General features: G+C 45.1%; 1 protein-coding gene across 7 annotated transcripts in view; it reads left to right on the forward strand.

Annotated features, from left to right (window-relative positions):
* The window catches only part of HDAC4 (histone deacetylase 4), a 124,595-nt gene that overhangs the window by 61,517 nt on the left and 41,305 nt on the right, over window positions 1–21,773 (forward strand). For 5 of the 7 annotated variants that reach the window (XM_035140321.3, XM_088675417.1, XM_088675426.1 and 2 more), the window contains 8 exons: window positions 660–772; window positions 5,107–5,223; window positions 5,317–5,515; window positions 7,042–7,280; window positions 15,989–16,243; window positions 16,766–16,952; window positions 18,775–18,908; window positions 20,714–20,834. In XM_035140321.3, coding sequence (XP_034996212.1) covers window positions 660–772; window positions 5,107–5,223; window positions 5,317–5,515; window positions 7,042–7,280; window positions 15,989–16,243; window positions 16,766–16,952; window positions 18,775–18,908; window positions 20,714–20,834 — 1,365 coding nt within the window. The remainder of the gene's footprint in view (window positions 1–659; window positions 773–5,106; window positions 5,224–5,316; window positions 5,516–7,041; window positions 7,281–15,988; window positions 16,244–16,765; window positions 16,953–18,774; window positions 18,909–20,713; window positions 20,835–21,773) is intronic. The other 2 variants (XM_088675415.1, XM_088675421.1) reach the window with 1 other exon arrangement.

Genomic DNA, 21,773 nt, shown 5'->3' on the forward strand with positions numbered 1-21,773 from the left:
GCCAAGATAAAACAGTAACTGAATTATACACCATAAGAGAGCAAGTTTTTCTTGGTTTTTTGTTAATATATTCTCCTTTAATTTTAGAATAAGTGAACACTTCCACTGGGAGTGAAAATATTTATTTTTAATGCCTTGCAGCTCTATCAATTATTATAATTAGAGATGTAGAACTGGATCCAGAGTGTCCATCACACAAGTTTGTGGAAGGGACAGAGATTTATTTAGGAAGAGGTGGTTTTCATCCATTGTCCTCTTCCCATGCAGCCCCTGTACTGCTTCCCACATTATTTATTTACTAGAAAATAATAAATGCTAGGCAAATTATGTAACTGTATGTAAAACATTTTTTAGTTGTCATCTCTTGGGTGGTATATCTTGACATGCCATTGTTTAATATGAACTCTTTTCATCTTTCTGATATAATGATAATTCTTACCATAAATTGTCAATTACTTTATAGACTTGTAATTGTATGATTAATTTTGTACAATCTTGTGTTTATTTGGAATACTTGCAGAGTTATGTTTAAAAAATATCCAGTTAATTTCATAAGTTTGTTGAGTCTTGGTGGAAATGCTGAGAAAATCCTGTTATTTTGTAATATGATTGCATGACAGTGGCATTAATACCGATAAATGGTTTTCAATGTGTTTTAGACTCTGCATGCAACAGTGCTCCTGGATCTGGCCCTAGTTCTCCAAATAATAGTTCCAGTAACATAAGCACTGAGAATGGAATTACTGGATCAGTTGCAAATCTTCAAGCAGAGGTAAAATACATTGCTTTGTGCATTTGTGTTTCTCTCTACAGTACATCAACTTGCATTATAGATTATGGAGAGCAAAGTACTTTACTTCAGATGGTATAATTTTTAAATAATATACTGTAAATAGAAAAATGTGAAAAACATAAGTATGCTTCCGTTTTTGTCACAGTGAGTCAATATTTACAGATTTTGCCTGTGAAGGGAAAGTTGTATAATCACCAAAGTTCTGAAAAGGTGGTTAAAAAAGATTGAATACAAAAGCTGGTAAAAAAATTAAGCCCTGTTTGCAGTGTTATTTAAACTGTGCATACCCATTTTTATTATTGGGTATTTCCATTTTTCAAATGTTTGTCACCTTTCCAGATAAATATTTGCAGTATGACTTGTTCAGTCACCTTATTTCATGTCATGCTCAACCAGTTATGGGGAACCTTTGGCCCTACAGATATTGCTGAAGTGCAACTGCCACCATTGCTAGGCCACTGGCCATGCTTGCTAGGGCTGATGGCAGTTGTAGTTGAGCAACATCTGGAAGACCAGATGTTCCCCACGCTCCCCAAGCTGAAATGAGTCCAAGTTAGATATGGGTTACATGTCCCTCCCCATTCTCCTATGCAGCTAAAAGAATCTCTTCAACAGCCTTTGCTTTGCTTTCTAGTCTTGGCTATTTGCAAACTTGGGCTCATAGTTTATCACTAACTGCTCAGTTTCAAAACAAGCTATCTTTAAGCCCTTGGTTATGAAGCTGACTTGCTTTGAACTAAGTAGTCTGAACCATGAACCAAGGTTCACATGCAACAGAAGAGCCAAAATTGGTGGAAACAAAGTAAAGGCACCCAGAGAACGATCTCAGGATGATCATGGTAAATGGCAAACTGATCTGGAGACGGACTCATTCCACAGGTGGTATTTTTAAAAGAATATTTGTTGTGTTTATGTACTGCCTTTCTGCCAAGGCCACCAAAGGGGCTTTACAGTTTTAAAATACTAAAACAAATGTTATAAAATGTGGAATTTGTATGCATTTCCTGGCCTTGGATGCTAGATGGAGATAATAGCCCTCTTTATGGACCATCATCCAGGAGAAATACTCTTCAGGTGAGACCCAGTGGTCCCACAGCCACCAGCCTAAACCAGTCTTGTCAGTGGTTCCACAAAGAAGTCTTTTAGAGATAAAATTCACTATAAGAAACAGAATGATAGGATGGTGAATATCATAGTTCATCAGTATCTGAAGAACCACAAGTTAGCTGCCCCTTCCGTAATCCATAGTATCAAGACCACTGAGATGTTCAGGATGGTGAGCCAGGTTGCACTTGCCCTGTCTCTCTTCCAACATAGATGATCAAGCAGGAGAACCAAAACAGATTGTGTGTCAAAACCAGACCTGAACCCAGATTGAAATGTATCCAGATAAGCATTCTCATTCAAAAGTGGGCACAACACACTTGCCCAAGAAGGGGATATTAGAGACCAGACAAGATAATCCTTATGACCCAGGGATAACACTTCCAGGAGTAGCCTCGTCACCTCTTGAAAGGCAGCTGGTCCTGTTTCCTCTTGTAAAGATGCATTCACCACTTCCTGCACTCAACCAGTCAACCTCTTCCTGTCAGCTGTAAGATGTAAATAGCGAGCAATATGAATAGTGGGCTGTACACTTCACAACACCTTTCTTGCACTGCTGTTATATCCGACTCCTCGAAAGATTCCATCAACAGTGTCTCCGGAAATTTTTACACATCACTTGGGAAGACAGGCAAACTAATACCAGTGTAGTGGAAGAAGCAAAGATCCCCAGTGTTGAAGCAATGATTCTTCAACATCAACTTCATTGGTCATGTTGTATGGATGCCTGGTGATCTTCTTCCAGAGCAACTACTCTATTCCGAACTTAAAAATGGAAAGTGTAATGCTGGTGGTCAACAAAAGAGGTTTAAAGACTGTCTCAAGGCAAATCTCAAAAAATGTAGTATAAACACTGACAACTGGGAAACACTGGCCTGCGAGCGCTCCAGTTGGAGAATAGCCTTTACCAAAGGTGTCATGGGCTTTGAAGACACTCGATCTCAGGACGCAAGGGAGAAACATGCTAAGAGGAAGGCACGCTTGGCAAATCCACACCGTGATCAACTCCCGCCTAGAAACCAATGTCCCCACTATGGAAGGACGTGTGGATCCAGAACTGACCATATTCATGGAAGACAATTTTACTTGGCTACGAGTGATCGCCAAAGGTTGTTGCTGTTGTTGTTGTTGTTGTTGTTGTTGTTGTTGTTGTTGTTGACATTTATATACTGCCCTTCATCTGAGAATCACGGGGCGGTCAAAATGGATATTTCTGCCATTACTGCCACTGAGTACTCTCGATAATGGACTTTTACATATGTTTGGTCTAAGTTGTATATAACAAATAGGTATTGTCTGTGAACTACAATATATTAAAAATCATAGCTATGTATTTACAGAAACTGAAGCTCTTATCTTTAAAACAACATTCCATCAATGTTTTTACTAGTATTCTGACATAGAAATTAATGAACATGAAGCAGATCATTCACCTGAAGTTGCTTTTGGCATCAATTACAGATTGTATTTCAGCTTGCCCGACACATTAAAATTGGTGCTATTAGACTTACATTTCACACAGTACTTCATAAAATTGCAATTACTGTGAAAAGTGTTAAGGTTGTAACACCTGCTGGTTATGCTGGGAGCCAATCATTAAAGCATTTTTCATGAGAAATAGTAGTAAGCTTCTGGTCAGAAGAGCACTGAGATGAAAATGGTCTGAAATATACACAATTACAAAAGTGTTCAAGTGATGTATTGTTGAATAGATGATAGTAAAGTAAAGATGGTGACCTGCTACACAGGTGAAATCAATAAATTTGTTTGGAAACTTGTAGCCATACTCAGTGCTGCAAAGGTTGGCATTCCTCCCCCCTACAATTATCTTTTTACAGTGCACAGAGAGCATGCTTATACATATCAGCTTGTTTGAAATGTACAATTAGTAATAAATGTCACAAATTTATTTCATATTCTCCATTAATCAAGCCCACATCTCTTAAGTGATGGTTCAAAGCCAGTGGAATTATATGATTGACATGAATAAAAATCAAGGCTGGTTTCAGTGAATGATATGGATCTTCACCCCTTTCACTACCCCAGCACTTGAGCACCAGGCTTTTCTTCCTCAGCTTCCTTGATACGTGACAAGCGGCTCTGGATGGCTTACCTTTAGGTAAACTTCTTGCAGTGTTAGTCACAGGTAGGTAGCCTGTTGGTCTGACGTAGTCGAAACAAAATTTAAAAATTCCTTCCAGTAGCACCTTAGAGACCAACTAAGTTTGTCATTGGTATGAGCTTTCGTGTGCATGTTATCTGAAGAAGTGTGCATGCACACGAAAGCTCATACCAATGACAAACTTAGCTGGTCTCTAAGGTGCTACTGGAAGGAATTTTTTTATTTTTGTTTCTTGCAGTGTGGTAACAAAGATTGCCTCCACAAAGGGAGAGCAGAAAAGCCTCTTTGTGCACACAGAGGCAAGCTTTTGCTAACTTCAGATACAGATTAGTAGGTGATTAATATTAAAATTCTTTCTAATAATTTTTTTACAACATATTTGTGGAAAACTATTAATTTGTAATCAACAACTGTCCTCCCCCCTAAAGTTTAGTAGCTGCTATTGCAAACAGTGGATAGTTATATGGAAACAAGTTAATGTCACATGTGTATGTGTTGTTGTGTTCCTAAGTATTTGGGATAAAAACCATTGACTCGAGTGATGTATATTGGTGCAACCTGCAAGGTATTCCAGATGCAGTACAGTTGTACCTTGGAAGTCGAACAGCTTAGTTCTCAAACGTTTTGGCTCCTGAACGCCATAAACCCGGAAGTGACTGTTCTAGTTTGTGAACTATTTTTGGAAGCCAAACGTCCGATGGGGCTTCCACGGCTTCCGATTGGCTGCAAGAGCTTCCTGCAGCCAATCAGAAGCCGCGCTTTGGTTTCCAGATTTCGTTTGACTTCCACGGTACAACTGTAGTTGATTTTTGCATACAATTAGATAAACTGGACATCCATTCAGTGTCATGCAGCAATTTTGTCTTAAAATGTATATTTAGCCTTATGTCTATAATCCTATTCCCTCTAGGTGCATTGGACTTTGAGGAAGATTCAGTAGAGTTTGATCACCAATCATTTCAATTACAATTCTGTTGTCTTTGTATTCAATGTTACGTTCTTTTACAGACTGATTATGACTATAGATGAAGTGTGTGGTTGTTGTATTGTCTTTTCTTCTGAGGCAACCATTTCCCCCCCTTTCCAGACCAACCTGGCTCATAGACTTGCGAATCGTGACGGCTCAGTAACACAGCTTCCTTTGTACACATCTCCCTCCTTGCCAAATATAACGTTAGGACTACCTGCAACTGCCCCATCCAGTGTAAGTGATGTTTAATGCAGAGCTTTTGGGGGGTGTTTGTTTGTTACATTAACTGTCCATAAGCTCAATGTATTACCAGTTATATGCTTGCAGGGGGGATCAGGACAGCAGGATGGTGAAAGACTTGCTATTCCACCCTTACAACAACGCATCTCCTTGTTTCCTGGCACCCACCTCACTCCTTATTTGAGCAGTTCTGCAGTGGAAAGGGATGGGGGAACTGCACACAACCCTCTTCTTCAACACATGGTCTTACTGGAACAGCCAACTGCACAAAACCCCTTAGTCCCAGGTGAGCATAATCAGAGTTTTACTGAAAAAGCATGTGTGCGTTCCTCAGAGTCAGTGGCAAAGCCAGAGGCTAGCTTCAGATATACATATCTCAACTCAATAAGCTGAGATACGTACAAACCTTGTACCAGTGTGTGCTGACTTCTCACTGCTCCTTTCTTTTCTCGAAGTTTTCCTGGGTTAATCATAGTTTCCCATTGCATCTAAATTTGAGGCCTATGATTACAGAATCTGAAAACACAGTTTGGAGTTGGTTTCTGATCCTGATTTATCCAGTCCTGACTTCAGTTCCTTGATTTGGATGCAGTGAGAAAATCTATAGTTAGCACATTCGTGAAGATTTCAGTGACAGCATGTCAGGAAAGAAGGAGACAAGGGCTTGTACAAGGATGGAGTGCCCATTGTTTGTCTGTCTCTCAGCATATTATCTCAGGCCAAAGTGTGATATGTTAAGGGAATACAGATAATGAGTACCCCAAGGAAATAATTTGTGTCCACGGTGGATGTGGAAAGGAGAGATTAGGGTGAACACAAACTGGCTTGAAAGAGAAGCATATTAAAAGGGCCCGGAGTCCCCCCTGCCAAGGGCTGATGGGGTCCTGCCGCTGATGGACTGTGCAAGTGATGAAGTGAGCACTGATTGCAGTGATAGCTGCGTTAAGGCGCACCAGACAACACAGGGAGCAAATGCCATTTTAATGTCTTCCAGTGCCCCAGATGCAGCATCACTCTGAAGTGACACTGTGTCCAGGAGGATTGGGGAAGAGTTAAAATGATAACTTACTGCATAGGTATGGTGCTTCTCTCAGTACTGAGAAGCATTGGAAATATTGGCTTGGCTCAGTGAAGGTAGACTACCTACGCTGGAGCAGGTTGACCCCATTTTCTATACCTATATCATCTATCTCTACCCATATCCTGCCTACTGCTAAGAGGAATACCATGGAGGAGCAGTGAGCAAGCAAAGCACTCTTTTACTGCCATCACCCATGCCACTGATGTATTGTTGCACCAGAGTGTGCTTTGTCAGGAACAGATCAAAATGAAAGCTTACTGTAGGTGTGCAGTTCAGCTGCCAGCCAGCCAGGTGCCCAGGCCTTGGGGCTCTGGCATTTTCTTGAGAATGCCCCATGCTGACAATGCTGTTGGTCCATTGCACTGAGTTACATTGAGTTCTAGTGCTATAAAGGATGGCGAGAACTTTTCCTCTCCCCACTATCTGCATACTGTTTTATCAATTGGCCATTTTTCATGTTCTCTCCACACGAATGAAAAATGTTGAGCTTCCTGCTCTGGAATTCAGTGCCCATTCTGTACAGTACAGTAATCTTGACTCTGAGTCAACATCAAACTGTGTCTCATTGTTTATCTTCATATCTGTTGTTTTAAAAACCTTTCAGCAGCATGACACAACACGGTGGCTGGTTTAATAGCACACGTTCTTACCGTGTGAGTTACTCAAAAGCTATTTTCCCCCTTCCTCTTTTCTTCTTTCTTCTCCACTGTTTTCCTCCATATTATCTTCAGACTGGTATCTTTCAGGGCTTGGGGCTCTGCCCCTCCATGCGCAGTCCCTGGTGGGCACAGACCGACTCTCTCCCTCCATACACAAACTGCGGCAACACCGCCCTTTGGGGCGCACACAGTCTGCTCCTCTTCCCCAGAATGCACAGGCCCTCCAGCAATTAGTGATCCAGCAACAACATCAGCAGTTCCTGGAAAAACACAAACAGCAATTTCAGCAGCAGCAGCTGCACATTAACAAGGTACGTATGCTGATCGCTGGCTCTTACTCATGCAATTTTAATGCCCCCGTTTTGAAATGTTTTTTTGCTCTAATATGTACTGCTTGTAATTATGTAATGTCAATTTGTCTTCATCCTTGGGATTGCTTACTGTTAGGATCAACATAGAAAACACAGGGGGAAATGAGACACTAGGAATGTGTACAAAATGTGGCTTCCTAAAACTAAGGAGTTGGAAATAAAAAGGATTCCATTGAAAGTCACTTGTTTGAGTGAAGTGTGTATGTTTCCTTAATTCATTCATCAGAATACCATTCTGCGTGAAATGAATTGTTCTGAATACTGAATTAGCACCAGGGAATCTTGAATTCTATTCACAGCTGAAAGCCTGACAGACTCCTCCTTCTTAAGGCCATTTGCTGCTCACTTTCTTTCCCTCTCCTCCTAAAAGGATTCTGTATATTGACTATTAATATTTATGAGGTATGTGAAGGCTGAAAGGATTATGTGTTTAATGTCTAAAATTCCAAGAACCTTTTGAGAGAGTAAGATGATAAGCTTATTTCCAAATGGACATATAATTCACGAACATCCTGATTTTAGGTGTGTGTTTATATCCCATCCCACCTCTCTCTCCATGCCTTACTATAGGCATCTTACAGTTGGAGTGAAATCAGTAACCAGATTGGCTTTCAAACTGTTGTGGTTTCATTTATGGTAGATAGATGATTGCTGTTCTTTGATTAAAACCACCGTAAGAATGAGTTATATTGGCCTAAAGCTTTGGCTGCCCGTGTAAATTTTTTACCCAGTGAGAAGAGAATTTTGGGAGGGGGGGGGAAGCACTTTGTTTATAGAACAGAGCAAGACAAGATGATTACACAAGCCACTGACGTCATTTTTGTACTTCTGGAAATATGCCACTGCTATGCGTGTGCCAGACCTGGACTTCATTCAAATTAGCATACGGATGTAGTTTAGAGCTATTATTTCCATGGAGATTTCATTTGCTGTTCTACAAACATACTTTGTGAAGCAAAGCTTAAAATTAGGGTTATTAGAAGACATGGGTGATGCAATCTCTTTGAAAGCAAATATACTGCAGTTCATTTGTGACAGTTTTAAAGATCCCTATTGCTGGTATTGCAACAAAATAGGTGTTAAAAGATTTCATTTATTCAGGCTTGAATGCAGACCTTCCTGGAATCAGATTTATTATTTCTAGGCAGGCGATCTCCCCCCCCCCCAAGTAGCTTAAAACCTGGATTTAGACTGTCGATTATCTCAATTTCAGGCTTCAATGGACAGTTCCCAGTGTTTCAGTCTCATACAATAGCAGAAATCTCTCAGTCTGCTAGTTTTGTCATAGAGCAGAGAACCTTAACACTGTACCATCATAGCTGTGTGCAGTAGCTTGCTGTGTGGGTTAGGTCCTGTCCCATAATTATGTTGAAAACAACTAAGAACCCATTTAAAACAAATGTTCAAAGGGAAGAGTAGAAATGCATATGAAGCTGACCAAGGTCCTTTGGCGATAGAATTGAGGCATCTCATTATCTGTGATACTATGACCAGAGGAAAAAGCTGCTGGCCTGCTTTCTGTTATGCTTTAATGTCACAGCTGAAATGACCAAAGGGTAGCATTGAAGTTACTGGGTCAGTAAGAACAGGTGACACATGAGCCAAAAATGTTGCACCTGGCATCCGTTCCCTTAAATCTTCTGTCTCTGGCCTGACTCCTTGGCGTGAACAAATGGTCACTAACTGCCCTCCCCTGCTTAATAATCTGGCTGCCCTGCCACTTGACTGTTTGTAGGTTCAACTGTTCCACGTGTTGGTACCTTCTTGCTTCCAGATAATGTCAAGGAATAGTGAAATTCCTTCAGTAGCACCTTAAAGACCAACTAAGTTTTAATTTTGGTATGAGCTTTCGTGTGCATGCACACTTCATCAAGTATCTGATGGAGTGTGCATGCACACGAAAGCTCATACCAAAATTAAAACTTAGTTGGTCTTTAAGGTGCTACTGAAGGAATTTTTTTATTTTGTTTAGACTCAGACCAACTCGGCTACCTACCTGTAACAAGGAATAGTGAGTAGGCCGTGAAAAGCTCAACAGAGGCAGCCTGCTAATTTAGGCTGCCATCCTAACCTCACTTACCTGAATTCAATGTGACTTACTTCTGAGTAGAAACTTTTAGGACTGCTTTGTTAATTAGTTTTTAAAATATATAGATTGCTTTCTCGCTATCCACACTTTATGCCAAATAAGTTGTTTACGATACACAGTGGTTTGGATTCAAAGTGTCCAACATAGTGGAAAGGTAGGAGAGATGTGCAGCTCACCCAGGGAGCCTGTTTGGGCCATGGCAAGATCTGTGTCCAGGTGCTAAATCTGATTGTATGGTGGAGAGCTGGGCACCAGATGTGACCAAATCACAAACCAAATCAAGCCAACTTGGTTTGACCCTGTATTTGGCTGGATTGAGTCAGTCCTGGGTCCGATCAGCTACACCTGGAGCAATGCAGGCCTGTCAGAGGGAAGGGGGAGTCTGGTGGCAAGCGGGGGAGTGGGAAGAATGTGTCTCTTTCTCAGTGTCGCCTGAACACAGGTGTTTACACCCGAAGTAAACACTTTGCAAGGCTGCTAAATCATTTGAGGGCCTGAGTGGTTAAATGAAACAATCGTGAAAATGAGCAAGCCATTGTGTTATTACTTTGTTTAAAAATATATCATATGTATTGTATATGTGTCACAGTGGCCGGAGTGGACTACTTCAGAGTAACGACGCTACGCAGCTCTGCATTTTATTCTTTTATTGGTGCTGCGTATTTACAGTGCTCAAGTCATTGCTATTTACACGGAGCGATGTTGTCAGTCGGTTTCAGAACCTCCTAATGGCTTTTGGCGCGTCTTTCTCCAACACAAAAGCTTTGGCAGACCCATCCTCTTGCCCCTCCTCTTCCTGCGTAATTCTGGAGTTGGGGGGATGGGTCTTCCCCCCTTACTTGCCCCTTCCTGTCCCACCTGGGACCCTGGCTCCTCTACCTTGCCTGAGCCTCGGACACGACTTCCTGCTTCCCCACTGGAATCGGAACTCTCCCTGCTTTCCCCTTTGCTCGGGGACGGGCTTGAACTCAGGAGGGGAGGGACTTCGCGATATCCCCTGTCCCTCACATCCACCCCCCTCCCAAGCTCTCCTTCACCCCTCCCCAGGCCCCCCCCATGTGTCGGTGACGACTGGAAGCCTAAAAACTCGGTGCTCTCCGAGCCCGTTGGTGTGAACACCTCCCCCCAGTCCTGCGAGCCCCCCCCTTCCGCCTGGGAGGACGGGAATCCCAAAAAGTCCGTGGCGTCAGAGCTGGTGGGGGTAAAAATGTTTTGCCAATCTGCTCCTTCCTCTGACTGGGTGGATCTTGGCGACACCCATACCTCATCCTCTGGTTCCTCAAACTCCGCTTCCCAGCGCCATGGTGAGCTGTTCTCCCGTGCCTCCTCCTCCTCCCCCTCCCTTTCCATGTGCCAGGGCTTGGGTCTGTGGGGAAAGAGGGCGTGAAATTCTTCCACCAAGAATTCCTCCTGTATCTGAGTGGCGGGAACCCATTCATTCTGGGACGGTGGAGCATCCTCCCATGCCATGAGGTACTCCAGGCCCCCCACCCCCCACCTTGAATCCAGGATGGCCGTGGCCTCATTGAGTTGCTCCCTGCTTTCCCTCTCCCCCCCTCCCTCGGGGGTTTGTTCGCTGTCTCTGAGCCTGCTGCTTTCCCTGTACGGCGACAGCAGCGATCTATGAAACACTGGATGCACCCTCATGTCCTCTGGCAGTGCCAGCCTGTATGCCACCGGGTTGACCTGTTGCGTGACCGTGAAGGGGCCCAGCCATTTGGGTGCCAGCTTTTTGCACCTCCCTCTGGTGGGAAGGCCCTCCGAGGACAACCACACCTTGTCCCCCACCCTGATGACCTCCCCTTGTCGCCTGTGGCGATCTGCCCCCTTTTTGTACGCTTCCTTGGCCCTCTCCAAGTGTTCGCTGAGCTGCTGGTGCACCGTCTCCAGTTCCTCTGCCCAATCCTCAGCCTGTGGGCCCTCCTCCTCCTCCTCCCTCTCCCTCTCTGGGAAAGATCTGAGGTCGCGCCCGTAATTGGCCTTAAAGGGCGACACCCCTGTGGAGACGTGCACTGCATTGTTGTAGGCAAATTCTGCTAGTGGCAAGCGATCCACCCAGTCCGTTTGCCGCTGGCTGACGTAGCATCTCAGGTACTGCTGCAGAATGGCGTTGACCCTCTCCGCTTGTCCGTTGGTCTGCGGGTGTCTAGCCGTCGACAAGCTGACCTCCACCTGCAGGAGGTTCATGAGCCGCCGCCAGAACCTGGAAACAAATTGGCGGCCACGATCCGAAATAACCCTTAAAGGTAATCCATGCAGTCTGAAAATGTGATCAACAAACAGTTTGGCTGTCTCTTCTGCCGAGACTGCCCTGGCACACGGTATAAAGTGACACATTTTGGACATGAGGTCCACCACCACCAACACTGCAGTCTTACCCCTGGACGAAGGCAGATCTGTGATGAAGTCCATGGACACCACTTCCCACGGCCTGTGTGGTGTGGCTAAGGGCTCCAGCAACCCTGGTGGCGCTGCTCTGACCACCTTCGCCCGCTGGCAGGTGGTACAGCCCCTTACATAGTCTCGAACATCTTCCCTCACCCCTGGCCACCAGAAGTGTCTCATGACTAGGTGAGTGGTCTTGTCCCTTCCAAAATGCCCCGCTGTAGGGTTGTCGTGCATCTGCTTGAGGACCGTACGTCGAAGCTGGGTGGTGGGTAGGTACAGCGCACCCTTGTAGAAAAGCAGCCCTCTGCGTTCTGCAAAGTCTTTTGCCTGCTCCCTCCCCCCTCTCAGTTCTCTGAAGATGCGGTTGGCAAATTCATCCGCTGCCGTCAGTGCTGTGAGTTCTGCCTCGCTCACCACTGCTGCTCCGCAGGACCATGCCGACGGGGGGAAAATGTGCCTTGGGGCTGGTGGCGCCTCCTCCTCCATGTACTCTGGCTTGCGGGAGAGGGCATCCGCCCTGACATTCTGCTCTCCTGGGATGTAGTGTATGGAGAAGTTGAAGTTCGAGAAGAACTCCGCCCACCGTATCTGCCGCTGGTTGAGCACCCTGGCAGTTCTCCAGAACTCCAGGTTCTTGTGGTCTGTGCACACCTGGATGGGGTGCTTGGCGCCCACCAGGAAGTGTCTCCAGTGCTGGAACGCCGCGTGGATCGCAAGAAGTTCCCGATCAAAAACTGTGTAGTTTCGCTCGGGCTGGGTCAACTTCCTGGAGAAGAAGGCACAGGGTCTCCACTCTCTGTTGGCGTCCAGTTGCAACAAAATGGCGCCCACAGCCTTATCAGAAGCATCTGTTTCAATGCGTAGGGGCGCGTCCTGAACCACGTGGAACAGGTTCTGGTCTGAGGCGAACACCCTCTTGAGGCTTTCGAACGCTGCTTGCGCCTCTGGTGTCCACCTGAACTTCTGCTTGCCTCTCAGGCAGTCAGTGATGGGAGCCGTAACTCGAGAGAAGTTCTTGATGAACTTCCTGTAGAAGTTGGCAAAGCCTAGTAGGCGTTGGGCATCTTTGCGCGTCCTGGGGCTGTGCCAGTCCAGGATGGTCTGCACCTTGTCCTTGTCCATTGCCAGCCCCTTGTCTGACAGCTTGTAGCCCAGGAAGTCCACCTCCTTGGTGTGAAACTTGCACTTCTCCAGCTTCACATACAGGTGGTTCTCCTTCAGGCGCTGTAACACCTCCCTGACGTCCTTCACGTGCTGCACTGGGTCGTTGGAGTAAATAAGGATGTCATCCAGAAAGACCAAGCATTTCCTGAAGAGTAGGGACCCCAGGACGTGGTGCATGAAGGCCTGGAAGCATGCTGAGCCCCCTTGCAACCCGAAGGGCATCACCAGATATTCAAAAGAGCCCAGAGGCGTGAACATCGTGGTTTTCCACTCATCGCCTTCCCGGATCCTGATCAAGTTGTACGCCCCCCTCAGGTCTAGCTTGGTGAAAATCTTGCCTCTGCGTGCCGCTGTCAGGAGATCATCCACTCTGGGCATGGGGAAAGCCACTGGCTCTGTCACCGAATTCAGCCGTCTAAAATCCACCACAAGACGGCGCTGTTGCGTGTCTTTCTTGTCCACCCAGAAGACCGGGCTGCCCCCTGCTGCCTTGCTTTCTCTGATGAACCCCCGCTTGAGGTTCTTGTCGATAAAAGCGCGCAGATCCTCCAGTTCCTGGTCTGACATGGCGTACAGCTTGGCTGGGGGTATAGTTGCCCCAGGCACCAGGTTGATCTGGCAGTCAAAAGGCCTGTGTGGGGGCAGGTGGTCGGACTCCGCTTCACTGAAGACCTCCTGCAGGTCCCAGTATGGTTTGGGTATCGCCTCACCCCCTTTGACGTGCATGGTGGCCACCGTGGCTATCGGAGGCCCCTCCCCTGGTTGGTGCTGCATGCAATGTTCCAGGCAAAAGTCCGATCCAAAAGTGATGCATCTCTGATGCCAACTTATGGAGGGGTCGTGGCGCGCCAGCCAGCTCATGCCCAAAACGATTGGGGGGTCTGAGATGGTGGTGACGTTGAATGCCAGTGTCTCTGAGTGCCTTCCAACCGTCATTCTCATGGGGGGGGTTTGATGAGTGATGGCCCCTCCCAGCAGCTCTCTGCCGTCAATGGTTGCCACGTGCAGAGGAAAATCCAGCTGCAGAAGCTGGATCTGGTGCTCTTCTGCAAAGTTTCTCGAGAAGAAGTTGGCTGAGGCACCACTGTCAATTAGGGCGAGGACCGTCAATGGATAGCCATTTGGGAGCGTGAGCGTCACTTCTAGAACCACTCCTGCTCTGGGAGGGGTGGGCTGGCTCTGCTCCTCTCTGTGCGGGTGGGTGGGCTGGGGCTGTTGTCTGCTGACTGTGCCTGGCTGCCGCCCCTTGTCTCCTGCAGCCAGGCTTTCCCGTTTCCCTGCTGTGGTGCTGCGTCAGTGGGGGAGGGCACAACCGTTCCCGCCTTTCCTTGCCACTCCCTGCGATGTGGGCAGTCTCTGACGAGATGCTGGGGGGAGTTGCAGAGAAAGCAATTCCCACCCCTTCCCTCCTTGCGTCTTGGCGCCGCTGGGGTTTGAAAAGCCCGCGCGCGCGCGCTATCAATCTGCATGGGTTCCTGGTCCTGACTGGCCCCAGGCGTGGCTTGAAAGGGTTGTTGAGGGAGTGGCTTCTCCTGCGACCGTGGGAACCAAGCCCGCTTTGCGCGCGTTGCTTGCTTGTCGCTCCATCTGGATTCCTGCCTCACCCCCACCGCCAGAGCCGCTTTGCTCAGTTGATCCATATTACTGGGCTTTGGACCTCTCGAGAGCTCATCCTTCACCTCCTCATGCAACCCCAAGTAAAACGCCGCTTGCATTGGGGCAGACTCCAGATCCCACCCCAATCTGTGCACCAGCATGGTGAATTTCGCCCAATACGCGCGAACTGTCATATTTCCTTGGCGTAAATTATGAAGTTCCTCCTTAGTCTGGTCCATATGACTATCGGACGAATACATCGTTTTCAAACCTTCTAGAAATAGTTTGACATTCTTCATGCAAGGATTCCTTGTTGCAATTAACGGTCTTAGCCACTCCCTGGCCGCCCCTGTAAGGTGCTCCACAATAAACGCTACTCTGTGCTCATCATCAGGGAACTCATCGTGGTGCAGCTCAAGAGCATACACAATCTCAGTCTCAAAGCCCTGAAACTCCTTCGGGTCTCCATTGAACTTGCTTACTAGGGTCCCGGCTCTCCTTCCTGGCAGCACTTGGACTTGGGGTGCCCCTCCCGCCTTGTTTTTCTCTGCATCCAGCTTGTTTTGGAGGTCTACCGCCACCGCCCTTAAATGCTGCTCTTTTTCCTGGAGCTCTCTCACCTGTTCCGCAAGTTGTAGCCGGTCGTCCTGGACCTTCTTAGTCTCCTCTTTAGCTGCCTTCAATTCTCCCTGCGCCTGCAGCGACAGCTGTTGCAGTTCTAGCTGGGCTTGCTCAGCGATCTGCCGCCACTTCTCCGCCTCTGACACGCTCATCCCGGCAACTCCAAAGTAGCCCAAAAATGATTAGGAGGTTGCTGTCACAGTGGCCGGAGTGGACTACTTCAGAGTAACGACGCTACGCAGCTCTGCATTTTATTCTTTTATTGGTGCTGCGTATTTACAGTGCTCAAGTCATTGCTATTTACACGGAGCGATGTTGTCAGTCGGTTTCAGAACCTCCTAATGGCTTTTGGCGCGTCTTTCTCCAACACAAAAGCTTTGGCAGACCCATCCTCTTGCCCCTCCTCTTCCTGCGTAATTCTGGAGTTGGGGGGATGGGTCTTCCCCCCTTACTTGCCCCTTCCTGTCCCACCTGGGACCCTGGCTCCTCTACCTTGCCTGAGCCTCGGACACGACTTCCTGCTTCCCCACTGGAATCGGAACTCTCCCTGCTTTCCCCTTTGCTCGGGGACGGGCTTGAACTCAGGAGGGGAGGGACTTCGCGATATCCCCTGTCCCTCACAATATGGTTTAGGGATTTAGAGTTTTTTATAAGAAGTAAACAGGTTATAAATGGCAGGGAAACTTGCTTTTCTCCCATACATTACAACTGCAAATGGTTTCTTTGATTAGACTATGCTTTGACTCTTGAGGTCACACTTCCAGTGGTAAACTTTGAGGAATGTTTTCAGATTATGCCAAAATCAAATGAGTCTTCCCGCCAGCATGAAAGCCATCCTGAAGAGACTGAAGAAGAATTGCGAGAACACCAGGCATTTTTAGAAGACCCATATATTGAGCGGATATCAAACCAAAAGGAAGTCCAAGGGTTGGCCAGTATGGTCCACGTGAAGCAAGAACCTGTTGAGAGTGATGAAGATGGAGAGTTGCAACAAGAACTCGAACCAGGGCAGAGGCAAGCTGAGCAGGAGTTGCTATTCAGACAGGTAAGACATAGGACAATAAATGGCAGCATGCTAATATTACTTGATGAAAAATTTCTGGAAGTTTCTATGTTTGTTTGCTGTTCTAAATGGAGATAAACCACATAAAAGACATTTAATAATTGAAATAAAGGTGGTTTTGTGTAGACATTTTAAAAAGAGGCAGGAGCACTGCTTGTGTAATTATCTTCATATGGTTTCATCTGAGAAATGTAGGAAAAGGAAGTGATGGAGCCACATGTTGCGATTCCTGCATTGGACTAGATCAGGCACCCCCAAACTTCGGCCCTCCAGATGTTTTAGACTACAATTCCCATCATCCTTGACCACTGGTCCTGTTAGCTAGGGATCATGGGAATTGTAGGCCAAAACATCTGGAGGGCCGCAGTTTGGGGATGCCTGGACTAGATGATCCCTGGGTCCCTTCCAATTCTACAATTCTGATTCTCTGTAGCTGTACCAGTGATCTTATTCATTGTCCCATTTTAATGTGTCTTTGCAATAACAATTCATCCCCCCTAACAGCAAGCGCTTCTACTGGAACAGCAACGGATTCACCAGCTGAGGAACTACCAGGCATCCATGGAAGCTGCTGGCATCCCAGTGTCTTTTGGGGGACATAGGCCACTTTCTCGTGCCCAGTCTTCACCTGCCTCTGCCAACTTTCCCATGTCCGTACAGGAACCACCCTGCAAGCCACAATTCACAACAGGTAACGTACAGAACTATTCTCACAGTATTGAATTTCACCATAAGTTCAGTTTGTTACAGTTAGCCTTCTAAATGTATTTGCCAGCAGTTGTGTAGGTCAAGATTTGCTTCATTGAGGTAAAGTTGCCAAAAGCAGTTTAGCATCCTCCTTTGCACAGAAAAAACCAACAGCATTATCTTGGTATTGTGCAGAATTTCCTGTTAAGAACCAGGTGGTAAGGAAGAGGAGAGTCGAAGGCAGTGGAATGAAAAACCCCCAACAAGTTGTCTCTGGAAGTCCTGTTTCATCCCTGTGTCTTTTGACCCATTCAGCAAAATTATAACAAATCATCATATTTGAAACCTTTTTGGTAGAAAGCATCAAAACCTACAGGAGCTGTGGTTCTTATAAAACTACGTTCGGCATTTCTTAAAACAAACTTTTAAAAGTTGCTCTTCTTGGAAAACTAGTGGCATAGCACTTCTTCACCCCTCCCCCCGGGTTGAAAACCTTTTGAATTTTTCAAGCAATTTGGCCAAATACTAAGAAAACAAACAAGCAAAAAACCTTGAGAGTTTTTGCAAGCATCCTTTACAAATATTTTCAAAATGTGGAGGGTATGCAGCCCTCACATCCCCCTGCCTGTCCCCCTATCAGTTCTCTCTTCCCCCCACCTCGTTTGTGAAGAGGGATGAGTAACCAGTAATGGGAGGGCTCACTTGGCCAACAGAATCCAGAATTAAAAATAATATATTTGAATATTCTCAGGGACGCTGTTTCCTTTCAGCATGGTGGGATTTGTATTTTTCTGTGGTCAGAAGAAAGAAAAGAAAAGATGTGGGCGGGGGGGGGGCATGGAGGCTTCTGGTAGCCTTAGGGCTGGGGTTATTCTTGCACCAAGACCCAGACACAGCCATTCCTTGCTATATCTTCACACGATGAAGATGATGAAGATGAAGTTATTATTTCTATGCTGCCCATCTGGCTGGGTTGCCTCAGTCACTTTGGACAGTTTCCAACAAAGTATTAAAACACAAAAACCTCATACCTAAAAAACCTCCCTGTACCGCCTTCAGATGTCTTATATAAGGCTGATAGATGTTTATTTCTTGGACATCTGGTGGGATGGCCTTCCGTGGGGTGGGCATGGCTACCGAGAAGGCCTCTGCGGGGTTGCCTGTAACCTCCCTTCTCGCAACGCCCTCCCTAGAACTGTTCTCTCTACTCACTGGATGCCAGTAGAAGAGAGAAGAAACTTTGACACAACCCCGAGAGAGAGCTGTTCTCTCTCCTCTCCAAGTCTGCTGGCCAATCAAATGGTAGGGCATAGGCAGACAATGCTTGGAAGAGCGAAAAGAAACTCTAGTGCAGAACAGGTGAGAGAGCATGGCACTATCTTGGGGACCTCAGGTTTGGGGGAAAGATTAAAACTTGTCAGGCTAAAGTCTGAATTTAATTGAATTTGCTCATAGGCAGCCAAGCTCTTTCCTGATACTTTTGGGGTGAATAGATGGGTTGACTGTTCTAGGAAAACAGTGGCAGAGGTAGACTACTTAAGTAGTAGATCGTTCTGCTACTGAGCTAAATATTACCTAGTTCACTGTAAAATTCCTTTGAAAATATGCCCATCCTATTTCTGTTGCCCAAGTTATTTTTGTGTTTTTGGTAAAGTTGTGTCCAAAAATCAATTCAAAATACTCTACTTCAAAGAATACATTTTACGCACATATAATAATAGTGCATTTAATAATGCAGTTCTGTAGCCATCTACTCAGAAGTGTTCATCTCCCAGGTAAATAAGTACAGGATTGCAGCCTGAGTTACTTTGTATCCTCTAATGCAGGCCTTGTGTATGATACTCTGATGTTGAAACACCAGTGCACTTGTGGCAACACGAACAGTCATCCAGAACATGCAGGGAGAATCCAGAGCATTTGGTCACGGCTTCAGGAGACTGGTCTTCGTAGCAAGTGTGAGGTAATGGATGGCCTAATAGAATCGGGGAAAGGCAAAAAGATTTGTGATACTGGGAAAATGAAGCCTGCCCTGATTGATTGATTGATTGATTTATATATGCAGCAGACAAAGGTGGCAAGAAGTGGCAGAGGCCTGAGGTGATAGAATTCTGGGTTACACCACTTAAAAAACCCTTTTCAAGTAGAAAACTAGCATAAATAGGGAGACGCTGATAGAACCTTCCTGTCTAATGTGCTAGTGTTTTTACACGGGCAGGCCTTCAAAAATAGAGTCAAAGGTTACCATACCCTCTACCACGCAGGGATTCTACCACTTACATTTTGTTGCATGTGTACACCAACCTGATATTACATGCATGGGAAAACCCTGCAATTTCATCTGGCATATTCTAAGCCTATTTGGTTTTATTTTAAAGATGCACAGGTTGAAATTTCTGACTAGTTTGTTAATACATAATTTACTGAGTGGCTTGGCTTGCATTTCACACTAGGCCAAACCATGTCTTCTTGTGGCTGTGTGGGCTCCCAGAGAAGAGATTGTGGCTGCTGTGCTTCTCTCCCCTAACTCCCGCATTGATGTGCTCTAGCATCATGCTAAGCTAAATCATGGTTTGACTTTGTGTGTCACCTGAATTCAGGCTGGTGGTTTAGCTCTCTTGAGATTAACCATGAGCTGTAACCAAGGTTTGGCCTATGACTTACGGCTTGTGGTTTATCTGGAAAAGATAAGCACTCTAAACCAAACCATGGTTAGGCTCAACACAGTGCAACAACCAAACTAGGGAGGCATGCAGTGGCCACAGTTTTCTGTACTGGAGCCCAATTGCTTATGCATTGCACTTAAGCCATGATTTCACATAGTGCAATGTGCATAACAGACCTTTATTGTAGATTTTATTGCCTGATCCAAGTGTGAGTTGGTCATAGTCTGACTCCAGTGGTTGATCTTTGCATAGTTACTGCAAACAATACAACATTCATTCATTCATCCATTTCTGTTATCTCAGATCAGTGGCCTTGAATATGTGGGGAAGGAACTCCAGGGAAAACTTGCAGTGCAAGTCCTTTTTAAACTTCATTGATGGTCTAGTTATTATCTGAATGAATTTGGAGAAAAGAGTCCACAAGATCGAACTGTTGTTAAATACAGTGGTACCTCTACTTATGAATAACTCTACTTACGAATGTTTCTACTTACGAATGGAGCTCCGTCCGCCATCTTGGATGCGGTTTAGATAGGATTTTTTCTACTTACGAATTTTTAGATAGGGTTGCTTCGACTTAGGAATTTTTTCTCCCAATGCATTCCTATGGGATTCGACTTACAATTTTTTCCGACTTACAAATGTGCGTTCGGAACGCATTAAATTCGTAAGTAGAGGTACCACTGTACAAATATGTTGGATATTAAGACCCACTCCAATCCTCTCATGTTAGCTGGTATCAAAAGGCTACATATTGTTTTTCCTGTGTGCACTAGATGAGTAATAGTCAAGTAATATTTTCTTTGATATTTCTTATTTAGCTATTTCAAGTTTTACTACGTTATTTCAACACAGTGAGTCCTGCTGAGGCAGTTTAATTGCTCATGAATTGTTTTTGTTATTTTCAGTAGCCAGAATAACAAAAAAATATGTTTTCATAAAACATCCTAAATTTCATAGAATCATTCAAAAATTTAAGAATAAAAATGTGGAAATGAAACATAAGCTTAGAAAATAAACCTAGGTTTAACTTCAGTTATATTTCCCCCATTTGCTGCTTTTTTAGAGTAAATGTAATTCATTGTTTTCTTTTCTTTTGCAGTGTATCCGCGGAAGAAAAGCTACTCTAGAAGAACTACAGACTGTTCATTCAGAAGCGCACACACTGCTTTATGGTACCAACCCTCTGAATAGGCAGAAATTGGACAGCAAGAAACTGTTAGGTACAGCAGGGAGTTTAGTCCTCTCTACATCTTTGAGCATCTTTCTATACACCCTGACCCTAGTGACCCTATAGAGATATGCAAGGGACATGATGATAGTCTACTCTTTTTTATCTGGGTTTCGATCCAAAATTATGTGATCTTCATTTGCATTCAAGTCTATATAAGCTGTTGTAGGAGAATGTTCCCCGATGATACTTTACACTTTTTTTCTAGGGACCTTTCTCACAGATATACATATAGGCATGCTCTCTCTCTCTCTCTCTCTCTCTCTCACACACACACACACACACACACACACAGAGAGAGAGAGAGAGAGAGAGAGAGAGAGAGAGAGAGAGAGAGAGAGAGAGAGCCTACAGTGGCAGGCTAAGAACAAAGCAAGCAAATGGGGCGTTGAAGGTGTGACTGTGTACCACATTTTAAGAACAAATAGAAATCTTAAGTTATGTTTTAAGAAATGTAAACTAAAACAACTACAATAATTGCTAATAAATCCCTGATCAGATTCAATATTTCCATGTTACCCCAACAAATAATTAAATAATCCTGGAATATCAGGGAAATTAGGCAACTGGCGTGCAAAAAGTCAATTAGAGCACCCTCAAAATGTGATCTGATAATATTTGAAACTTCAAGGTTTATAGCTGGTTGGGCTCCTGGGTGCAATTTTGGAAAACCTTACAGAGCCCAGTTGTATGCATGTGTACTTGGAAGTAAGTCCCACCGAGTACAATGGGCTTATTCCTAAGTAAGTATGCGGTATTGAACAATGACAATTTTTTACAAGAATAAACAATAATTAAGGTCAGATAATATAATTTTAGAGACAATTGGCCTTGTCATAGTAACCTCATTCAGGTTTGTTGGTTTGTTTTTAAGTGATGTGACACGGTTGGCTAGTAAGTTAGCCTGTTTACGCTTCAACTTGTGAGGTAT

The sequence above is a fragment of the Zootoca vivipara genome, chromosome 1 (assembly GCF_965207765.1).
Source record: "Zootoca vivipara chromosome 1, rZooViv2.hap1.1, whole genome shotgun sequence".
In the NCBI taxonomy this organism is placed as follows: domain Eukaryota; kingdom Metazoa; phylum Chordata; class Lepidosauria; order Squamata; family Lacertidae; genus Zootoca; species Zootoca vivipara.